Source organism: Hyperoodon ampullatus (genome assembly GCF_949752795.1).
Source record: "Hyperoodon ampullatus genome assembly, chromosome: 8".
NCBI lineage: Eukaryota > Metazoa > Chordata > Mammalia > Artiodactyla > Ziphiidae > Hyperoodon > Hyperoodon ampullatus.
Window position 1 is genome coordinate 90,540,078 of NC_136921.1, and position 22,850 is coordinate 90,562,927.

General features: G+C 34.6%; 1 protein-coding gene across 1 annotated transcript in view; it reads right to left on the reverse strand.

Annotated features, from left to right (window-relative positions):
• The window catches only part of LNPK (lunapark, ER junction formation factor), a gene marked incomplete at its 5' end in the record, with an annotated part of 83,375 nt that overhangs the window by 55,198 nt on the left and 5,327 nt on the right, over positions 1 to 22,850 (reverse strand). The window contains 5 exon segments of the mRNA XM_079710491.1: positions 5,885 to 5,943; positions 19,913 to 20,100; positions 20,892 to 20,933; positions 22,551 to 22,586; positions 22,588 to 22,645. Coding sequence (XP_079566617.1) covers positions 5,885 to 5,943; positions 19,913 to 20,100; positions 20,892 to 20,933; positions 22,551 to 22,586; positions 22,588 to 22,645 — 383 coding nt within the window.

Sequence of the window (22,850 nt, forward strand, 5' to 3'; positions counted from 1 at the left end):
GAGCCTGTGCTCCACAACGGGAGAGACCACAACAGTGAGAGGCCCGCGTACAGCAAAAAAAAAAAAAAAAAGATGATTTTACTATATATTTTTTTCAAAGTGTTCTAGCAGACTTATTACTGAAAGGGGAAAAAAACTGCTGACATCTTTAAAGAGAATAGTCATCTTTAGTTAGATAAGACCAAGCCAAATATCTAACCTTTAATGCAGAGACCAGCAATCTTTTTCTATAAAGGGCCAGACAGTAAATATTTTAGGCTTTATGGGCCAAAAGTCAAAATTAGGTGAGCACTTTTAAAGTAGTAAACAAATTTCCACAAAACTTTCATTGACATAATTCAAATATAATAATAATTGAGTTCAATTTTTTGTAACATAGGTCTACCAATGAAAAGAATGGAATCTGGAGGGGTAGGTGGGGGATAACATTTCACTTAATTGAGATTCAAAATTAGTGTCCCCCATCCTCAAAATTGATCACATATGTCAATCTGTTAGTTTATCTGTAATGAAATTTCACACATTTTATTTTTGAAAAATTTTTTTCACACAGATATGTGCTGCTAAATATTGAAATCAATCCACAATCACATGATTTTAATTGAGCATATTCATTGTGTGAAAGGCATTTATAAAATTCTTTAGATTCTTCTCTTGATATTTGCCTTTTATCATGTCATTGCAAATTAATCACTTCCAGTTAAATGGATTTTTTTTTTTTTTTTTTTTTGCGGTATGTGGGCCTCTCACCGCTGCGGCCTCTCCCGCCGCGGAGCACAGGCTCCGGACGCACAAGCCCAGCGGCCATGGCCCACGGGCCCAGCCGCTCCGCGGCACGCGGGATCCTCCCAGACCGGGGCACGAACCCGCCTCCCCTGCATCAGCAGGCGGACCCCCAACCACTGCGCCACCAGGGAAGCCCAGTTAAATGGATTTTGAAATACGGAAATTTCCTTTGTACTTGCATGAGGTCTGAAAAACACTGCTGGAATCGCAGTTTGAGCTCAGATAATGTATCTGCTACAAATCGAGGTGGGAATGGAGATCTTGTTTCTTAACTTCTCATAGCACTTTTAAAAAAATTACCTTTCGTCATTAAATTGTTATTTGCTTTTCTAAATCACTTTATAGCAGTATAGGTTTCACATATAAGGACTGTTTTGTCTTGTACTCTTAGGTTGAATTCATTAAGAACCATTATCAAGTCTGCAGCAAAATCTAATTTCCAAAGCCAGTTCATTCATAATGGTTGAAGGTGGTTCTTCTCATTCAGAAACATTTTAGTCTTGGCTCTGAGCTCAAAACATCACAATAAAACTTTACTACTACTACTAACCATCCAACTGCTTGTATTTCTGATAAAAGTTCACATAACTGATGATGATTAAGTCCATGAGAGCAAATGAAGTTCCCCATTGACAATACTCGTTCAGTAACACATGATAGGTTCAAATATGCTCTGCAAGTACCTGCTGTTGAGTAACACAGTGGATAACCACAGAATTTAAACACCTTACAGTTTCATGAGCTTTGTAAATTAATCCACTAAGCCTCTTTCTGCTTCACACATATTTTTACCACCAATAGTTGTAAATACATCTCAGTAGATTCCACTTCAGCTTGTACTAAATTGGTGTTTTTTTCAACTTCTTTAAAAATATTCTCTCCCAGAGTGTTCTACACAGACTGTTCACAGAGGCTAATTCTTTAGTCACTTCAAGTTCAGTATTGACTCCTGAAATAAATTACAATTGAGCTGTATCAGTAACATCTGTCAACTCATCAAGAGTCAATGACAGGGAATTCCCTGGCACTCCAGTGGTTAGCACTCGGCACTTTCACTGTGGTGGCCCGTGTTCAATCCCTGGTCAGGGAACTAAGATCCTGCAAGCCTCGCAGCATGGCCAAAAAAAAGAAAAAAAGAGCCAATGACAATCACTTGAAATAATTTTTTTTAATGATCTTGTTTTTAAGTTAACTATGTTGCTTCCAGTGTTCTTAATTCTTCAAGCAATTGTTCTTGCTAAAAAGGCTACTAGCCAAGCAAGTATTTTCTCTAAACACATTTTTTCAGCTGCTGCAATTACACAATTTAATTAACTCAGCATTGGTAAATAGCTTTCTTTGCTTCACAAATAAGCCACTCAGAAACTTACTTTGAAGTTCCACTTTCATTTTTTATTTTTATGAAGAAATTCTGCTATGATGAGATATTCCATTTTAAATGTTCTAATTTTTCTAACATTGCTTTTCTGTGCATTGGGAGTATCATGATGAGTACTTAGCATGATAGTCAATGTTTATGTGTATTCTTTTAGTACAATCGCATTCCATAATAAGCATAATGCTTTGTGTTTTGATAATAAAATAGTCCACAATCCATTGTGCCTTAAAAGTGCAACATTCAAAGTCCAATTTTCTCTTGTTTTTACATAATGAGTGTATAATAAATAAAATTAGTGTACATAATGAGTGTATAATAAATAAAATAGTTGCAGTACAGCAATATAAATGGCACGTGAAATGCTGTCAAGTTATAACAGTGTCACTGTGATTTGTTGTGCATCCTACAATAGGCTGAAATGTTGACAGCACCATACAGTCTGTCACAACTACTCAATTCTGCCATCATTGAATGAAAGCAGCTACAGATAACATATAAATGAATGGACATGGCTGTGTTCCAATAAAACAGAAATTTGAACTTCATTCAAATTTAACATGTCACAAAATATTACTCTTTGAATTTTTTCAATAATTTAAAAATGTAAAAACCATTGTTAGCTCATGAGATGTACAAGGTGGTGGGCAGGACTTGGCTCACCAAGTCCAAGTCCTTGGCTGTAGTTTGCCAATCCTTACTTGAAACTATACTAGGTCCAACTTGTAAAACAAAGGAAATACAACTAACAGAGAACAAAAAGCAAGACATGATCAGTAGCTTCAGACTTAAAAAAATATATATATATATATATATACACACACACATATATATATACATATGGTACCTAACTTTATGCTAAAAAGAAGTGTAAGACTGCAAGACAATCTCTTATGAAGTCTATTTTATCTACATGCAATACCTACGCAAATGAATTCGTACAATTTTTTTAAATGAAAGGATCCGTAAAATAAAATTTTAAAGCAAAAAAACTCCTTTATATAATAAGCATGTCCTAATGTGCCTACTTGCAAGTCAAAATATTCACACATTTTCCTTAGAGAAGTGTTTCCAAGGGCTCTTTTAAAATAAATTTTCTTATATTTTTCACTATTTTGTTAGTTCCATGAGGTCAAAGATCATATTTCTTTTAAACTTCTTCCTGTCTTCCCGGTATCTACTATATTACTAAATATCGCCAGAAACAATGCCATAAGCTTAATTTCTCTAATCTGATTAAAAGTATCAATATTTTTTAAAACCACAGCAAACATCATACTTAATGGTAAAAATTAAAAGCTTTTCCACCAAAATCAGGTGCTAGACAAAGATACCTGCTATTCCCACTTCAACTCAATATTATACTGGGTCCTAACCCATTAAACAAGGCAAGAAAAATAAAAAATAATAGGAATTGGAAAAGAAAAATCAGTACCATCAGCCCACATGTATGTAACACTTTACAGTTTTTATATGCTTTCACACATAATATTATCAGTTAAAACTCATAACTGTCTTGCCAAAACAAATATTTGTTTCTAGTTTATAAACTAGCAAACTGAGGTTCAGAGGACTTAAACTTATTTGTAGGACAAAAAGATGGCTAATGTGGCTGCAGCAAAGGTGAAAAAAGGAGAGTGGAAAGAGATGAAGTTAGAGAAATAGACATAAGCCAGAAAGTTGGGGTTAAGGTCAGATTTTACTCTGGTTGCAATGGGAAGCCACTAGAAGAATTTAAGTAGGAGAGATACAAGATCTGATTTATACCTTAAAAACAGACTAGTTGGAAAACCACTGCAATTGTGCCAGCAACAGATGATGATGACCTGAATTAGAATTGTAGTAGTAGTAGTAAAGAAAGTTAGAAGTGGTCATATTCAAGATAATTTTGGAGGTAAAAATGAGAGAACTTTGAAGGGGAGGGAGAAATGCATTGTAAGTTAAATGGAATATGGAGTCAGGATGGGATTTTTCCCCCAGATGATTGTATTGAGACAGGATTATATGCCAAATAGGGACAAGCTAATACAAACAGATAAGGCAAAAGAGATGCAGGTAGGGATAACTGTAAGAGCAAAGTTCATGAGATGGTCAGAGTATCTAGAATCCAGAGCATAAATGAAAGGCTTAGCCAGAGATGGGATCAAGGTTGGTCTTCCAAATTACCATGATGGATGACAGCATACTGAGTAACAGATGGGGCTCACTTTATGTTTTTGGTGGTGGAGATAGCGCTCACCTGTTTACATCTATTTTCTTCATGAAGTGAGACTATCAGGTCAGAGTGGCCAGGTAGATTTTGTGAAGTTTTGTTTATTTGTGGCTTCTGAATTTTTATTTGGTTGGTTGGTTTTATTTTGGTTTGGTTTGGTTTTGGTTTTGGGGTTTTGGTATGGTGGTGGGTATTAGTGATTTGAGGAGAAATACAGTGTCAAATAATACTCTCAAAGAGAAAAAAGTAAATTTATTAGGGAACTATAATAGGGTTGTATAGCAGTGTTGAGTGTCCATTTGATATTTGCAATCATAGATTTAAAGTGAGTCTAGTCAGCATGTTGTATGACTTTCCTCTAACAAATTTAGCTTTCCTGATGCAGATACAGACTAAGCATATAAATGTTTTTAACCAGGATATGGTTTTGCCAGTCACAGATTAAGCATATAACTGTATTTAAACAAGGTATGGTTTGCCAGACAAGTAGAATGGGAAAGAGAGGCAAAGGAGTCAAGGGTGTCTAAAAGGGATGGTCATTGGTCTAGATCACAGAACCTTAACTGGGTCAAAGATAAGTCATACATGAGGAGGGCAGTTTGAAAGTCATGTATCTGTATGAACCTTGCTTGGATCCTGAGTCAAACAAACAAAATATTTTTTAAAGCAAATGACATTTGTAAGATAACTGGAAATTTATTATTTTTATATTTAATATTTTATAATTTTAAGAATTCTCTTTTAAGTATAATAATGTACATTGTTTACACACTTTTTAAGTACATTATGGATAGATATATCTAGGATATACTTCAAAATAACAGAGATGGAGAAGTGGGTGGGGGTAAAAATGAAATAAGATTGACCAGGAGTTGATGATTGTTTAGGTTGTGCGATAGGTAATATGAGTGTTCATTATACTATTCAGTCTATTTTTGTATGTGCTTGAAATATTCTATAATGAAAAGTTAAAACAAGAAAAAAATCACACGTAAAGTTCATTTAAAATGAAATTTGCATATCTTGGGTTAATTATAACTCATAGTTTCAAGACCTGAATATCTTTAAAATCTGCACATATACAGAATACAGGAAAATTGTCATAATTTACATACTTCAATAAAAACAAAAGCCTAGGGGCTGTGAGCCTGAAGAGAATGATGCAATTAATAGAATAAATCAAAAGATGTTTAACTATATTTTACTCCATAATAACGTTTTCTATAAAGATAATTTAATAAATATAATTTCTCTTCATTTAAAGAAATGAATTGTTTTGTGTATTGTGTAAAAAAAAAATTCTAAATGGACAAGACAGAAATAACACAACTGAAAAACAGAACCAGTTTGATCATTCATAACCTTTCTTACACTTTACAGTAAACAGCTCTTCAATATTTACCACGTGTCATTTCAATATACCATTTCACAACCTGTTATTCAATTACAAATTAATGCACCATAAGATGGGTTTTTTAATGTATTTATAAAAACTTCAAAATTAAACTTACTATTTCTTTCTGTTCTCTTGGAAAAGAAGAAAATAAGCACCGTTCTTATGCTCCAAATGCTGTAAAACAAGCAAAATTCAGAAACAAAAACCATCATTAGGATACATGAATTAGAAGCCACATAAAATGAAAACAAACACACATTTCCACTTACAGTTAGGGACATTGTATCCCTTTGTATTTTGAAAATCAAAAAGCACTCCTTTCTTTCAGAAGCCACCAGAAGTCTACCTGTGCTTTCAAAGGAGGAGTTCTCAATCTAAAATCCATGGATCTCCTGAGGGTCCCTCCAAATTGTGAAACTGCCTTTGTGTGCATAAGTGCATTTCTCTGGAGAGACCATTACCCTCATCATTCTCAAAGAAGTCTATGAATCCTCCAAAAGATTAAGAACAAATTATAAAATTCCTTCTTACTAGGTAAGCATCAACTCTAAAACTTTATCTATTCCCATACGTTAGGGAAAAACACGTTTTACAAATCCAAGCCATATACAAATGTAAGTTGCTACTCCTTCCCTGTTATTTTTATTTATTTATTTATTTATTTTGCGGTACGCGGGCCTCTCACTGTTGTGGCTTCTCCCGTTGCGGAGCACAGGCTCCAGACGCGCAGGCTCAGTGGTCACGGCTCACAGGGATAGCCGCTCTGCGGCATGTGGGATCTTCCCAGACCGGGGCACGAACCCGTGTCCCCTGCATCGGCAGGCGGACTCTCAACCACTGCGCCACCAGGGAAGCCCCTTCCTTGTTATTTAATATTAGAGGGATTTTCTCTACTAAATAGGATAAGCTATCTGGAGAAAAAATAAAATCTTACCATCAAGTAAATAACTGATAAGTAAATTTAGCAAAACATCGCCTTTCAAAGATTTTATGAAGGTAATTCTTTAGGCCTTGCATTAGTAAGTCGTCAAATGATACTAAAAGAATTAAAAGAAAATCAAAGAATGATCCTAATCACAAACTTGTCCAGGTCATCTCTTAAATTCAATGTAAATAAAACAAAAATCCCTTCTCCATAGAACATGGCCCAATAAGTATACAAACATTATCCATCATTTTATAAAAGAAATACATTGTATCTAAATGCAAATTCAGATAATAGGTATGAAAATTAGTTCTTCACTCTGAAATATATCATTGCTATTCTTAGGAATTAGCCTGCAAGGTCATCACCAGTGAACCCTGTCTCCTGGTATTCATAACTTTGTGTAGTTCTCTCTCACCAGTGTTGGTCTGTGTGACCAATAGCATGTCACTTCAAGATTAGGTTATAAAAATATGCAGTTTCCATCTCAGGCCTCTTCTTCTGCTTGCTTTCTTTCTCTCTCTTGGATTACTCCCTCTGAGAGAAGTCAGCTGCTATGACATGAGGACATTCAGGGAACTCTACAGAAAAGCCCATTTGGTGAGAAACAGAGGTCTTTGGCAAACAGCCAGTGAGGAGCTGATGCCTGCCAACAACTGCATGTGTGAGCTTAGAAGTAAATTCTCCAGCCTTAGGTAAGCCTTGAGATGACTATAGGCCCAGCCAATAGCTTAACTGCAATTTATATATGAAAAAAGACCCTGGGCCAGAACCATCAGCTAAGCTGCTCCCATTTTCTGTCCCTGAAGAACTCTGAGAGAGAATAAACATTTGTTGTTTTAAGCTACTAAGCTCTGGGGCAACTTGCTACATAGCAATAGATAACTTGTACATGTTCTGGGGGTTGTTTGTTTGTTTGTTTTCGGCTGCGTTGGGTCTTCGTTGCTGCACGCGAGCTTTCTCTAGTTGCAGTGAGCGGAGGCTACTCTTTGTTGTGGTGCGCGGGCTTCTCATTGCAGTGGCTTCTCTTGCTGTGGAGCACAGGCTCTAGGCACACGGGCTTCAGTAGTTGTGGTGCGTGGGCTCAGTAGTTGTGGCTCGTGGGTTCTAGAGTGCAGGCTCAGTAGTTGTGGTGCATGGACTTAGTTGCCCCTTGGCATGTGGGATCTTCCTGGACCAGGGCTCCAACCCGTGTCCCCTGCATTGGCAGGTGGGTTCTTAACCATTGCGCCACCAGGGAAGCCCCTACATGCTTTTTACATGGTGATGATTTATTTTTATGATATGAAAATACCAAAATAACCAGTACCAGATTCCTACATGGTACTTGGACAACTATCTAAGCACTAAAAAAAGACACTGGGCATTGTCCTTATCAAGGGAAGGGAGATGAGAAAAGAGGTTAAACATACAGCTCACAACCCTAAATGATCCTACAACAGTAGAAAAGTCCCATAATATTTCCCCATTGCAAACCCCCTGAAACAGTGGCAAGCTGAGAGAGATGATTTAGGAAAAAAAGTATAGGGAAAGAAAACTGAGAACACAAGAGAAGGAGTTGCAGAGATAATGACTAAAATTCTGAAGAAAATCAGTAAATTTTCTTAAATAGTAGATTTTTTTAAAGCATATATAATTTTCAAAGTATAAAAAGTACAAGAATGGAAATATACTCCCTTACTTCACAATAAAACTCACTAACTTCCCTTTGTGGACAACAAATTCTTCTTTTGGTTTTTATCAGAACTACTGGTGGAGAAAATGAGCTATCAAATAATACACATTTCTAAGTGTCAAGCCTTCAAGACTTGAAAAGGTAGAATATAATAGAGTTAGTTATTCCTTAAGGCTAAATTAAATGAAATTCTTTTACATAATTCTTTAAAATAAAATTTAGGAAAAGAATTAAAGTACTTCAGGAATATGTGTTCTACTTATCCCAACAAAGATGTTGCTCTCCCAATAATTAAATATAATTTATGGAAATACAGCAACATGTTTTGTGAAGATATTAAAGATATTACTATTGACTCCTACTTTGAGAATACTGGCATAATCTCCATTTCCCCCTTCTCTTCTTAGAAATCATCCAAACAGGAAGGAGACAAAAACACAAATTCTTTTTCTGATAAAATTAAGATAAACTAAAACTCAATCCTCAAAATATGTGGAAGTGTTCCCCAAAACAATGGAGATCATGCAGGGGCTCAAAAGAGTAAAAGCAGAGAAGGAAAACTGCTTATCTCACTAAAAGGTAGGAAGATAAAACTTCTCAAAGTGTAAAGCCTAAAACTCATGTTTATTACAGTGAGAATAAGATACACATGCTACAGGCAGAAACTCCTAAGTTTGGTTCCAACAATGAAACAGAAAAGGCAGGGCTTAAAGAGAAATCATTCAGAAATGCCCTATTTACAAAGAATATTCTGTTTCTATGGCAGCAGGGGAGAAAAGTTTTGTACTATGAAAAATTTTATACACAGTTGCCTAACCCTGTTGGCTGGAGAAGGATAAAAGCTGAACAAACTAACACACTAAATCCTGGATCGTAAGGAAAATTCTAGATAGCCTAAATGTAGGAAGACTTGCCTCTATACTCTCACATAAACCTCTTACAAATAACTGGGCCAAAGCAAAGGAAACATACCACATAGCTAGAGATTTTCTATTTAAGGTATAAAAACCAAAAGCAAAATAGAAAATTAGTTTCAAAACTTAGACCAACATCTTTCATCTCAATGAATGTAAATGAGCTAAACTCACTAGAGCAAAAGAAAAAGACTTTCAGACTGGATCATAAAATAAAAACCAACCCTTTAATGTAAACTGACACCTAAAACTGTTTTTGAAGGTTGAAAATAAAACAATGGGCAAAAAATATAGTAGGCAAATACACACAAAATAAAGGTTGTGATCTTAATATGCCACAAGACTGAATTCAAGACTACACCCCCACCAAAAAAAGCTTTAAACTAGAAAAAGAAGGTCATTTTATAGTATTAAAAAGGATGCAGTTTCTTTCCAACAAATAGAGCTGGAGCAACTGCACATCCACGGCAGAAGAAAGAAAGAAAGAGAGACAGAGAGGGAGGGAGGGAGGGAGGGAGGGAGGAAGGAAGGAAGGAAGGAAGGATGGATCTCAATGTGAACCTCACATCTTCTATAAAAAATTGGCTCAAAATGGCTTATGAACTTAAATGTAAAATGTTAGAAGGAAAAAAGCATAGCAAAAAAATAAAGAAGAAAATCTTCAGGACCTATAGATACAGAGGGGTTCTTAACAACAAAAGCACAATCCATAAAATGAAAATTTTAAATAATAAATTTGGCTCTGTGAAAAACCCTTTATAAGGATGAAAACCCAAATTACAGACTGAAAAAATATATCTGCAAACCATATATCCAGCAAAGAACTTGTATCTACAATATATAAAGAACTCTCAAAACTCAACAGTAAAAAGACTAATTATCCAATTAGAAAATTAGACAGCAGACCTGAACAGACATTTCAATGAAGAAAAGATACAGATGGAAAATAAGCACATGAAAAGATGTTCAGCATCACAGCCATCAGGGAAATGTAAATTAAAATCACAATGAGCTATCAATACACACCTATCAGAATGATCAAATCTGAAAATAGTGATAATACCAAATGTTGCCAAGGATGCAGAGAAACAAGATCACTCAAACATCACTAGTGGAAATATAAAATGGTACCTCTACTCTGAAAAAAAGTTTAGCAGTTTCTTATAAAAGTAAACGTGTACTTACAAGCATCTCAGAAATTACACTCTTGGGCATATACCCCAGAGAAATAAAAACTTACATTCAGACAAAAACCTGTACACAAATATTCATGGCAGTCTCATTTGTTAGAGCCAGAAACTGGAAACCATCCTAATGTCCTTTAACAGGTGTTTGGCTAAACAAACTGTGCTACATTAATGCCATGAAATATTACTCAGCAATAAAAAGTGATTACTGTTACACTTAACATCTTGGATGTATCTCAAGAATATGCTGAGTTTAAAAAGCCAATTTCAAAAGGTTACATACTATGTGATCCCATTTTATAACACTCTTGAAATAAAATTATAGAGATGGAAAACAGATGGGGTGGAAGGGGTTAGGAATGGGGCATGTGGAAGAGGGTTGGTATGACTGCAAAGGGGTAGCAAAAAGGAACTCTGTGAACAATTCTGGATCTAAATTGTGGGATACTTACATGAAGCTACACATATGATAAAACTGCATAGAAATATAAAACACATACACACAAATGAGTGTATGTAAAACTAGTGAAATCTGAATATGCTCTATGAATTGAACCAGTGTCGATTTCCTGTTGTGGTATTTAACTGTAGTCATGCAAGATGTTACCACTGGGGAAGGCTAGGTGAAGGGTACACAGGACCTGCTTGTACATCTGTTTTTTCCAATTTCCTGTGAATCTATAATTATTTCAAAATAAAAAGTATTTTTTAAAGGATGTGCCTACAATGAAGATGTAACAAGAATATTTACTCATCAAATAGAAAAGCATAACATTCATAAAGCAAAACTAAAGGAAATATAGGGAGAAGTAGAAATATACTGTTATTAGGATACAGAAGACCTATATAACACAGGAAGGTAGTTTTCAATAATATTAAACTCTGAAAAAAAAATATATATATATATATATATCTTCAAGTGTTCATGAAACACAGCAACGGATCAAATAGCATGCCACCAAAACAGGTCTCAATAAAACCAAAGTAGAAATATTATTAAACAACATTCTCTGAAAGCAATATAATAAAACTAGAAATAGTAACTAAGCCAAAAAACAAACATACAAATACACATTGCCACCTGGAAATAACTCTTAGATTATCAAAACTTAAAAAAAAAAACTTAAAAAAAACTTTTAAAAAATGTAATGAAGTTTTAAAAATAACCAAAGTAAATACATATCACTACCTATCAAGACCTGTGGGATAAAACTAAAGCAGTCAGAAAAATACCATGGCCTCAAATACATGTGTGGTGTATTGTGTTAAGAAATAAGAATGAAAATAAATACATTAAAGCATCCATTTTGAGTTACAAGAATAAAGTAAGCCTATGGAAAAAAAAGAATTAATAAAAAGAAGTAGTTTTTTAAGCTGGTTATTTGGAAGAAACAGCTAATAAAAACAATCAAAAAAGAATTACAAATATACAAAATAAGAAATAATAAGGAAGCAATAATCATAGCTACAAAGAAAATTTTAAAAATCAATGAGACAATGATTACTGCTATTACAACACTATGCAAATACACTTTAAAACTGTAGAATGGTTAACAAAACTAACCTTGGAAGAGAGAGAAAGCCTAAAAAATTAACTACTGTTAAATTTTAGAAGTTAAGAGCTACCCTCTATAAAAAACACCAAGCCCAAAAGACTTCAAATGGAATACTACTAAACCTGTAAAGGACAGATAATGCTAGTACTATTTTAAACTGTTCCAGAGCATTAAAAAAGAAAGGAAAGCTTCCTGATGTTCTTATAAAATGACTACAACTAAGAAAGTAGAAATTTTCCTAGAATTCAAGATTTCAATATTTGATTTCAATATTTAATATAATCTATCATTATCAAGAGATGTAAGATGAAAAATCACATGGCTATTTCCATAGATGATGAAACAGCATTTAACAAAATTCAACAATCTTTCTTGATTAAAAAAAAAAACTAAATAAAATATAAATAGCTAGAAGATTCCTTAACATAAAATATATCTGTCTCAATCCAAAAGTCAGGATAATGCCCAATGGGGAAACATCAGAAGCATTCCCAAGGAACAAGTTAAGGATGTTGACTATTTTCTCTGTAACTTAACATTGTCCTGAAAGTATTAGCCAATACAATTACCAAAGAGGAAAAAAAATCTGAAAGGAGTCAAAAAGTCTGAAAGGAGGTAGTAAAATTATTGCTATTTACAAATAATATGACTGCATACTTAGAAACTCTCAAAGAATCAACTAAAAAACTTATTAGAAACAATAAGACAATTATTATAGTTGAATACAAAATTAGTATAGAAAATCAGTAAGTTCATATATACTATCAGTTCTAAGACATACTAAATACCCTAACTCACATTCATGAAATCATTCCTGTTGTTCTTTTCTGAATGAAACTGATGCTATTTGAAATGTAAGTACAGCATGAATTTCTGTTAAATATTATCCAGTGACTTGCACTATAAAATTATAAAGGTGTTCTAACAGGAATAACTGGAGCCTCAATAAAACAGAATCATACTTTAGATTCAGTAAACATTTTAAATCCATAATACTAAGTGTTTTTACTGTACTAAAGTTAGAAATGCTAAAAGTTAAAATGTAGCAGAATACCTAAAACTCAATTAATATAATAAAACCTTCCTCACTTTTACTAAAGGATTAACATTCCATAAACCTCTGATGATTTTTCACCAACCTTCATATAAAAAGGAATTTTTACTTATTTCGTCCTTTCTGCCAAATTTAAGTGCTTTCTTTCCAACAACTACACAAGCCCAATCCAATTTACTGAAATGTTTTTAAGATGAGACTTAACAATATATAAAGCTAAAAATGAAAAGATACAGGTCTCAATACTTATAACTATGTTGACAATTTTGTCAGTTTATTTAACCATCAAAGGCTTTAGGGAGAATTACCTTCACATTTAGAAAAGTAACAATGATTTAATTTGGTATAAGGAACAAGCTTTATTTATTTATTTATTTTTATTATTTGGTGGGGGTAGAGATATAATTCAACACTGTTTTCCCCCAATGATTTGAAATGCTATCTTTATCATATATAAAAATCATATATAATAAATATTCCTTTTGGGATTTATTTCTGGATTCTTGTATCTCTTCCTTTGGTCTGTGTCTCTACTTAGACCCTATCAAACTTTCAGTTAATGAAGTTTTACAATGCATTTGATGCCTGGTAGACCTCTGCTTCTCATTCTGCTCCTTTTTTAGACTTTTCAAGACTATTCTTATGAGCTTATTTTTACATTAAAAATTATGGAATAAGTGTGCCAAGATTTTTAAAGTATTGTTAGTATTTTTATTGTGTTCACACATTTTTAGATTTAGGGAGAACCAATCTCAGAATAGGATTTGTCTTCCCATCCAAGAATAGGATTTGTCTCTTAATTATGTCTCAGTACATAATTTTTTAAGTACAGAATTATATCAAGTGAATATCTATATTTTAATATCAATATTATAAAAGGGATGCTTGCAAAATGATTTTCTTACCTACAAAAACTAAGAGTAAATACTCCCCTTGAGTAAATATCAAGAGATGTTCAGATACCTTCTCCTTTAAGAGCCAACTATAGTCGATGGGAGATACTTTGTACTATTATTAGAGTGCCATGAAACAAACTTTTAACTTTCCTGAAAAGGCTACAAATTATGTGTTAGCTGCCTAGCTGGATTGAGGAAATATATACCACAAACTGGTTGGGAGGAGGGGAAGTGGGAAGGAGGCATTCCCTGACAGTCCAGTGGTTAAGACTCCGCCTTCCAATGCAGGGGGCCCGGGTTCAATCCCTGGTCGGGAACTAAGATCCCACATGCTGCGTAGTGCAGCACAAAAAAAAAAAAATTGTATAAAATCAAAGCTCTAACCTCAAATGGCTTTCAATTCAAGTAGAAAAGCAAGAAAACAAAAAACAGGAGGAAGGAAACAGGAGACAAAACCACCTTCCTCAGTTCCTTTGCTTAAATTTTTCCCCCTCAAATCTCATTTTAAGAGGAAAACACACATACACATGGAAAGAAAATATGGCCAAATCCTCTGGGAAGGTTAACATTTTATGCTAATTGGTCTCTGAAATGACCTTATAGAGAATGGAATTTCTAGAAAGTTATTATTTGTAAGAATAAGGTATCCAGGAATAAAAGTCTGTAAGATTGCTTGCAGAGTCAGTTAAGGGTAGAGGCAAAGTTTATGGTTGTTCATTCTTAGAAAATGAGCCAACTCCCAAGATAATGCCTATCTGCCAGCATAATGCAGAAATACAAAAATTTAACTGTAAACCAAACCTTCCCTCACTATGGAGCACAATCTTAATAATTCCTATGAAATCAGTTCACCATAATTTCAGTTTCAGTAACAGTTGAAAAGATCAGAGAGATATATATTATTGAATCTGAAAAGCAGAAAACCAATAGACTGGAATCTCACCAAGTTCTTCCCTATTACATCCTAAAAAGAAGACAGGGCTTCCCTGGTGGTGCAGTGGTTGAGAGTCCGCCTGCCAATGCAGGGGACACGGGTTCGTGTCCCAGTCCGGGAGGTTCCCACATGCTGCGGAGCGGATAGGCCCGTGAGCCATGGCCGCTGGGCCTGCGCATCCGGAGCCTGTGCTCCGCAACGGGAGAGGCCGCATCAGTGAGAGGCTTGCGTACCGCAAAAAAAAAAAAAAAAAAAAAAAAGAAGACAAAATAAAATCTCAAACCTTCTTAGGTACTGATATTCTACCAAAAAAGATAATTAGGGAATAGTTATGATTAGGCAATATATGCTCAGTCCTGAATCCATGACCTCTCTGCCAGTAAAAGCATTTGGGAAACTTGGAATGCAGAGACAACAGTCGCTTTTTGCCGTTATCAGGTAGATTTCTAAGCTTTATAATTAATGTAGACAGTGATGAGTAAAGCAATACCTTTTATTGCTCCTTCTGCCTCCATTTCTTTAAGCAAACCCTGGTCTAGACATCAAAACTTTGTTTCCAAAGAAAAAAAGTCCAGGGGTAAGCTTGGGCGAGAGCTCACATTACACACAAAAGGCAATGTCCTGTGGTAAGTCTTCTTTCTGTTCACCACAACATCCACTCTCATGTTGTTGTATTCTATTTCATGCTTTTTTGATTGTCATCAATCAGAAGGACAATTCTATTCTTTGTTGGATAACTGGTCTATGCTTCCAAAAGTGAACAACAGCTCACTGAAATAGAAGCTGCAGCAGTTGAGAACCAGGTCACAGATGTGAATGAGACAAAGTGAGAAATGGCTCTGAAGCTTAACAAGCCAAGAAATACTAGATGCAGGTGATGCAGAACAGGCAGAAGGACACAGTAAGGATAACAAAGCTTCATACTCAGAAGAGTGGAAAAATCAAACTGAAGAAATAAAAAACATTTTTAAAGAAACTAAGTTTTTTTACTTTTTTTAACTTTTTTTTTTTTTTTTTTGCGGTATGTGGGCCTCTCACTGTTGTGGCCTTTCCCGTTGCGGAGCACAGGCTCAGGACGTGCAGGCTCAGCGGCCATGGCTCACGGGCCCAGCCGCTCCGCAGCATGTGGGATCTTCCTGGACCGGGGCACGAACCCATGTCCCCTGCATCGGCAGGCGGACTCTCAACCACTGCGTCACCAGAGAAACCCCAGTTTTTTTACTTTTAAAAACAATTAGTATACAATTTATGTGCAAAACAACAAAAACAAAAAATCTTCTGAGTCACAATAGCCAATCACAATCTGTGCATAGGCATTAGAATTAGCACAGAGAGTTCCCTGTCAGGTATTCTTTTACCACTAGATAAAAATCTTCTATAATCAGAAAATCAATTTTTATATGGAAATGGATGTCAAATGGAGTTTTTTTAAGTACCTAAAGACATTTAAATCAACTAAACATCTCACACTTATTCCCTTTCTAAATTTTTCTCCCTTCTTTTCATAAAAAAAAAATAGAAGGTTAACAAGGGAAAGGGGCTCAGCATTATGAAATCTGAGACTACACCTGGGATAAGAAGCATTCCAAAAGATTTCAAAAGAGAAGAAACATTTTTTAAATGGCAGAGACAATTATTTTATAATATGCATGTACCCGATTTTTGGCTCTTTACCTACATACAAAGTTAAAATTGTATCAGCACCAGGAGTTCCTGAAGACTAAACCAAAAATGTTTACTATAGTAGTCCCAAAGAAAAAGATCCTACCCCACCCACCAATGTCAAACCAAAAAACCTAAGTATCACCCTGATTCCTCCTTTTCCCTTACCTTCCATTTCCTCCCATCAAGTTGTCTCAGTTTTTTACTTCCAAAATATTTCCAAATCATCTGTTCATCTCTACTGCCACTGGGCAGTCCAATCCGTCTTCATTTTTTATTAAACTTCTATAAAAGCCTCCTAGCTGATCTCCCGGTTTCTATTCTTGTCCTCCTCTTACTCCATCTCCATAAAACATCACACACGATCTTCTTAGGCCTCATCATGCCATTCTTCTACTAAAACCTTTACACTCTTTCCATTTCACCCAAAATAAAATTGAGACTCCTCTCTGTGACCCTCCATGACCTAGATTGTGAAAGCTCACCTTGCATCACTCTTCCTCTCCATCACACACTCCAGATATACCTATGTTTTTGACCCTTGCGTAAGTCACGCTCTCTCCTACTTTACAGACTTTGCATATTCCGTTCTTTCTTCTTGGAATTTTTTTATTTTAAGAACACACTGATGTGGGCCTCCCTGGTGGCGCAGTGGTTGAGAGTCCGCCTGCCGATGCAGGGGATGCGGGTTCGTGCCCCGGTCTGGGAGGATCCCATATGCCGCGGGGCGGCTGGGCCCGTGAGCCGTGGCTGCTGGGCCTGCGCATCCGGAGCCTGTGCTCCGCAACGGGAGAGGCCACGACAGTGAGAGGCCCGCATACCACAAAAAAAAAAAAAAAAAAAAAAAAAAAAAAAAAAAAGAACACACTGATGTAAAAAATTCTAACAATACCAAAAAAAAGCACGTGGAAAGAAACGACTACTTAAAATTCCAACACCTGAGAAAATTACCATTATTATTTTGAGGATAATCCTTTCCTATCCTATATCTCTCTATGGATATATGTGCTATTACACACTGTATATATAAATAATCTTCCATATATTCCAACTCTTTCCATAATGGTTCTTTCTCATACTTTAGTTCTCAATTCAAATACCTCCTCAAAAGAGGCCTTCCAGGACCATCTTAAAGCATCCTATTCTTCTCTATCACATCACCTGTTTATTTTCTTCACTGCACTTATCTCTCTCTAAATTAACTATGTTTGTTTACTTGTCTCATTTTTTGTCTGTCCAATCCCAACTGAATGTAAGCTCCCTACTTTCTCAATCACAACAGGCTAGCCCAAAACCTAACACATTGCAGGTGCCAAATATTTACTGAATGAACAGATGATGGCTTTGACTAATATTTATAAGCTGCCAAATCCTAAATTTATATCTCCTATTCAAATTTCTCTCCTGAGCTTCATAGTCATACTTAATCATCCCACTTGGCAGCTCTATCTGGATAGACCATAGGTATTTTGGTCTCAGTGGGTCAACTACCTGCTCCTCCTCATGTTGTTCCCTATTTAGATGAATGATGCTACCATCAACCAAATTTCCCAAGCCATGAACTTGAATTTTATCCTTGATGCAATTCTTCCTCTTCACCCCACATCTAACCAATCACCAAGAGCCTCTCCATATTACCTCAATTCTACCTCCTAAATCTCTTCAACCCATCCACTTCATTCAGCCCATCTGTTTCTCTTCAACGCTGCTACCACCACTCAAGTGCAAATCACCATCAGTCGTTTCTCCCCTAAACAACTACAATAAACTTCTAACTTGATGCTCCGGATCCATTCTTACTCCCCTCTAATTTACTCTCCATGCTGTAGCCTCAGTGGTATCTTCAAGATGATGATATGATCATGTCATACTCCTTAAAAATCTTCAGTGGCTTCCCACTATTCTTAGATTAAAACCTAAAATCCTTATCATGGACTATAAGGCCCACAAGAAATATCCTTCGTCTAACTATCCAGACTTTTCTCCATAATCCAGTCTTTGGCCTTCTTTCAATTCTTTAAACCTACCATGCTCTATCCTCCTTCAGGGTCTTCAAATATGCTCTTCCTTCTGCCTAAAACACTACCTACCATGTCACACCATCCTTGCTACACATACTCATCCTTCAGGTCTCAAACTCAAACATCACTTCCTCAGGAAGGCTGTGGTAGGCAGAATTCTAAAGATATCCCCCTTCTCTCCCCAAGATTTCCATTCTCTGGTTATATAATCAAACAGTAATCTAGGTACTACCATGAAGGGACTTTGCAGATATAATTATTACTCAGTTGATTTTAAGATAGGGAGATTAACCTAGATTATCCTGGTGGGTCTAATACCATCAGTTAAGCCCTTAAAAACAGAGGTTTCTCACAGCCAAGGGCAAAATAGGAAATCAGAGAGATACAGGAGAAGTCAGCCAACACCCTGTTTGAGCCTAGAAGCAGATTCTCCGCCCCCAGAGACTCCAGGCCAGCTGATAACTATGATTTAAGCCTGCAAGACCCTAAGCAAAAAACCCAGTCAAACTACCTGGACTTCTGACCTACACACATGTGATATAATAAATGGGTGTTAAGTCACTAAATTTGTGGCAACAGTAGTAAAGAATACAAAGGCCCTTCCCTGACCCCCATGTCCACTCCAGACTGTGTTAGGGACCCATTATAATATTCATTATAGATTACTTAATTTAACGTATGCAGTCTAAGATAGACAAAGGTTCTGTATTTTTGTGTACCATACACCATTATAATCCAACATGCACACAATTGGTACCTATAAATGTTTGTTGATTGAATGAACAAATTTTTCATTCAACTTTCTCTCAAAATTCTCAATCATTCTCAATCATTCTCATCTCAATTCACACCTCCTGTAAAGTGCTGTATTACAAAATATTTCTGTAATAAGGGTCAATTGCTTTATAGCAGTTACTAAAAAGAGGGGAAGGGTGAGATGAATGGAATACATTCAACGTGGGGCAGTTGTTCTTTTTGTTTTACAAGTCCTTCCTCACTTGCCACTACCCACAATCTGAAATGCCTACTCCATGCCCAATACTCCTAGGGAGCATGAACATCTGTTAGAGAATCACAAAAGATTACCGTACAGAGCCATTATTACTAATGTCACAGGGTCATATTCTTTAAGTATGTTGGATTATAAATAAAGGTTTAAAATAATTGTTCTACTTTTTAAAGAAACAGTTTTCAAACTGCAAAAAAATGCAAATTTATTCAATCTGCAACATTATTATTTCATAATAAAAAGAAACTGACTATATTAAAACTATCTAGTCAGGAAGAGGAAAAGTCAACAAAAAGAACATTTTACTTACATTAATGGGAAAGCAAAAAATGGGAGTGTCATGGCAAGTCTTGCTGTAAATTCATCGGGAAGGTACCATAAGTATACAATTAAACATGTAAACAGATAGAGAATTGAAGAGTAGAGAATTAATCTTCCAACCCATAATTTTTGTAATCTCTGATTTTTTTCCCTAAATTCTTCCAATGCTTGAATTTCCTGTGAAGAGAAAGTTATTATGTATTATTAAATCTCAAATTCATAAAGAAATTAAAATGGTAAAAAAATTTTTAACATGATAGAGAGGTTATAAAGAACTCTTAAAAATTCAATGAAACCTAATACCGTAATATTTTAAATGGAACATAATATGAAAAAGAAAATTTTAAATGAAGTTAAAACATATGAAAAATGTCTATTATGATTTCACAAATCTTTTTTAAATTAAAAATTAAGATATTTAAAAATAATATTTGATAACCTATCAAATTAGCAAAGATCAGAGGTATAAAATTGGCATCAATAAAGTCTTTGTTAAATCAAACAAATAATAATTCTCCCTGTATAAGGCCTAAAAAAAAAAACCTCTGACTATAAAAAGAATTAATAAAAATTGAAACAGTGACCCATACTAGATTCTTTCAATCCATTCATCACTCTCAATATTCTCAAAGAATAACCACTTTTTTTACGATAGAAAGTATAAAAAGCTGTGAAGTTTGCAAACTGATACAAATAGTTGCAGACTATTTTATAATCTACTTTGTCCTATCTGTAACATTGATTTACACCATGCTGCAGATCAAATTTCATTCTAACATTCACTGTTACCTGACACAGACTTCTTAGGTCACTGATTGACTTCAGATTTTAACACTGAAGTTCTCAGGCTTACTCTATATCACCTCTAAATTCCCATACCAGATCTAGTCTCCAAAGTAATATGCACTAAAATAATATTTACGTAACACATAAAATGAATTAAAACACCGCAGAGCCAAAGAACATACCTTATCTATATTTTCCAGAACCTCTACAGTTGAAGGTTTTGTCTGTTATAGAAACAGAAATAAGAGGCAGCATTAAAACTTGTTATCGCTAACTTAGAAACACTTTGACTTATATAATCATAAAAGAACATTTAAATCCAAAATTAAGTTTTTTCAATGTTATCAAGCAATATGTATTCCTGTTTTTTTACAAATGAGATTTATACTTAAATAAAAATTATAACTATAAACAAAATTACACAAGACTAAAGAAATAAGAAATAAGATGTACCTACTTATTTTTAGTCCTACAAGTGCTTTCAACTCTGATAGCTCAATTTTTACCATCCTTAACCAACCCCAATAAAACACACTTTTATTGAGAGAAAATTTGTTTAAATTTTCCTCCAAGAAAAATTTTCTTAGATATGATTATTCAAAAGAATTCTATTAAGTTATTATAAATTATTAATTCTATTAAATTATTATAATTATAAATTCTATTTAAAAATTCAAGACTAAAGATGGTCTGATTTACTATTGCTAAAAGTTCACTTAGGACTCTGGAGGTCGAAAATCAATAGGCTACCTTCATTCTGAATTCCTAAAGTACTTTTCTGAAGATCAGATTTTTAAAGGGTGTCTAAGAATACTTCACTATTGCAGAGCTTGTTTGTCAAAGGTATTTTTTATATCACCTAGAATAAAAAACAGCCAAAATGGCTCATACAACATTTGAAAAAAGTAATCACCAATTATATACTCAACCATCTAAGAGGGTAATGATTATCAATTCATTGTAGCGCCCACAGGAGTTGTTAATATTAGGTTGAACCATATGAAATTGCTGTTTATGTAGTCAAAACTGGCAGTTTCATATGGTTCAACCTAACAAGAAAGACAAAGGAAGAATAGATAAATTTGATTCTCAGGCAGAACTGTAATAAGGTTTTAAAGGGGGGTGGAGGGTGTCAATGTAATGCCAATCCAAAACAAAGCACCTCCAGCAACAGTCCAAAAACTACATTGTGTACCAAATATTGCTAGACTCCATTGTTACGGTAAAAAGGAATAAAAAAATAAGCAAAGTAGTTGTCCTAGACTGCATTACCTCCTCTTATATTAGAGAAGAGCCACTGACCAGAATATTTTGTATTTTATAGCTCTAAATTTGAGATACTTCCTCTAAAGACTTAGCCAATAAAATCAAACTATATTTTTAATTTTCTTTAACCTATTAATTCCTAAAAGTATACCTAGTGTGACTTTAGTAAATATTTGTGACAAGCTTTAAGCAAAAAGATATAGCCTATAAAAACATAAATATTGTATAGAATACTTAATTTCAACTATCTTTCAAGTAAGATTGAAATTTAGGCAGTATGAATACAAGAAAAGATAACCATTTGTACACAAGTGTATAAACAGAGAAATAAAAATAATTCATAGGTCAACGTGAAATAATTCTGTTAAACAGAGACATCAGACACCTGTATAGCAAGTAGAACCATTAAAGTCCAAATAAAAAACTAATTCATAAGAGAAGAAAGAAAAAAAATTAAATAGAGTTAGGGATAATATTAAACTACTACTCAAGTCTACACCACAAAGGAGACCCTTACAAATAGCTGTATGTGACACTTTTATATTAGACTAAGAACTGGCTGTAAAGAAAAGTAACTTACCCTCCATCGAGAAAATAATCCACCCATTTTTTTATTTGTAGAAACTGGGCACAATGATAAATATCATCAGTTGTCCAAAGGAATTCACAGCTAGAAATAAAGCAATTGTTTTTAAAATTTAAGTTAAACATACAGCATATTCACTATAAAATTTAGATGTTGCAATACTACCCAAAAATACTATAAAATATTAATTTATTTGGACTCCACTTATGTGGAATTTTAATTCAGACAGTCTTGCAGACAGCCCACCTTTTAAAGATTCCTTTCTTCCAAGCCAAAACATATTTAAAAG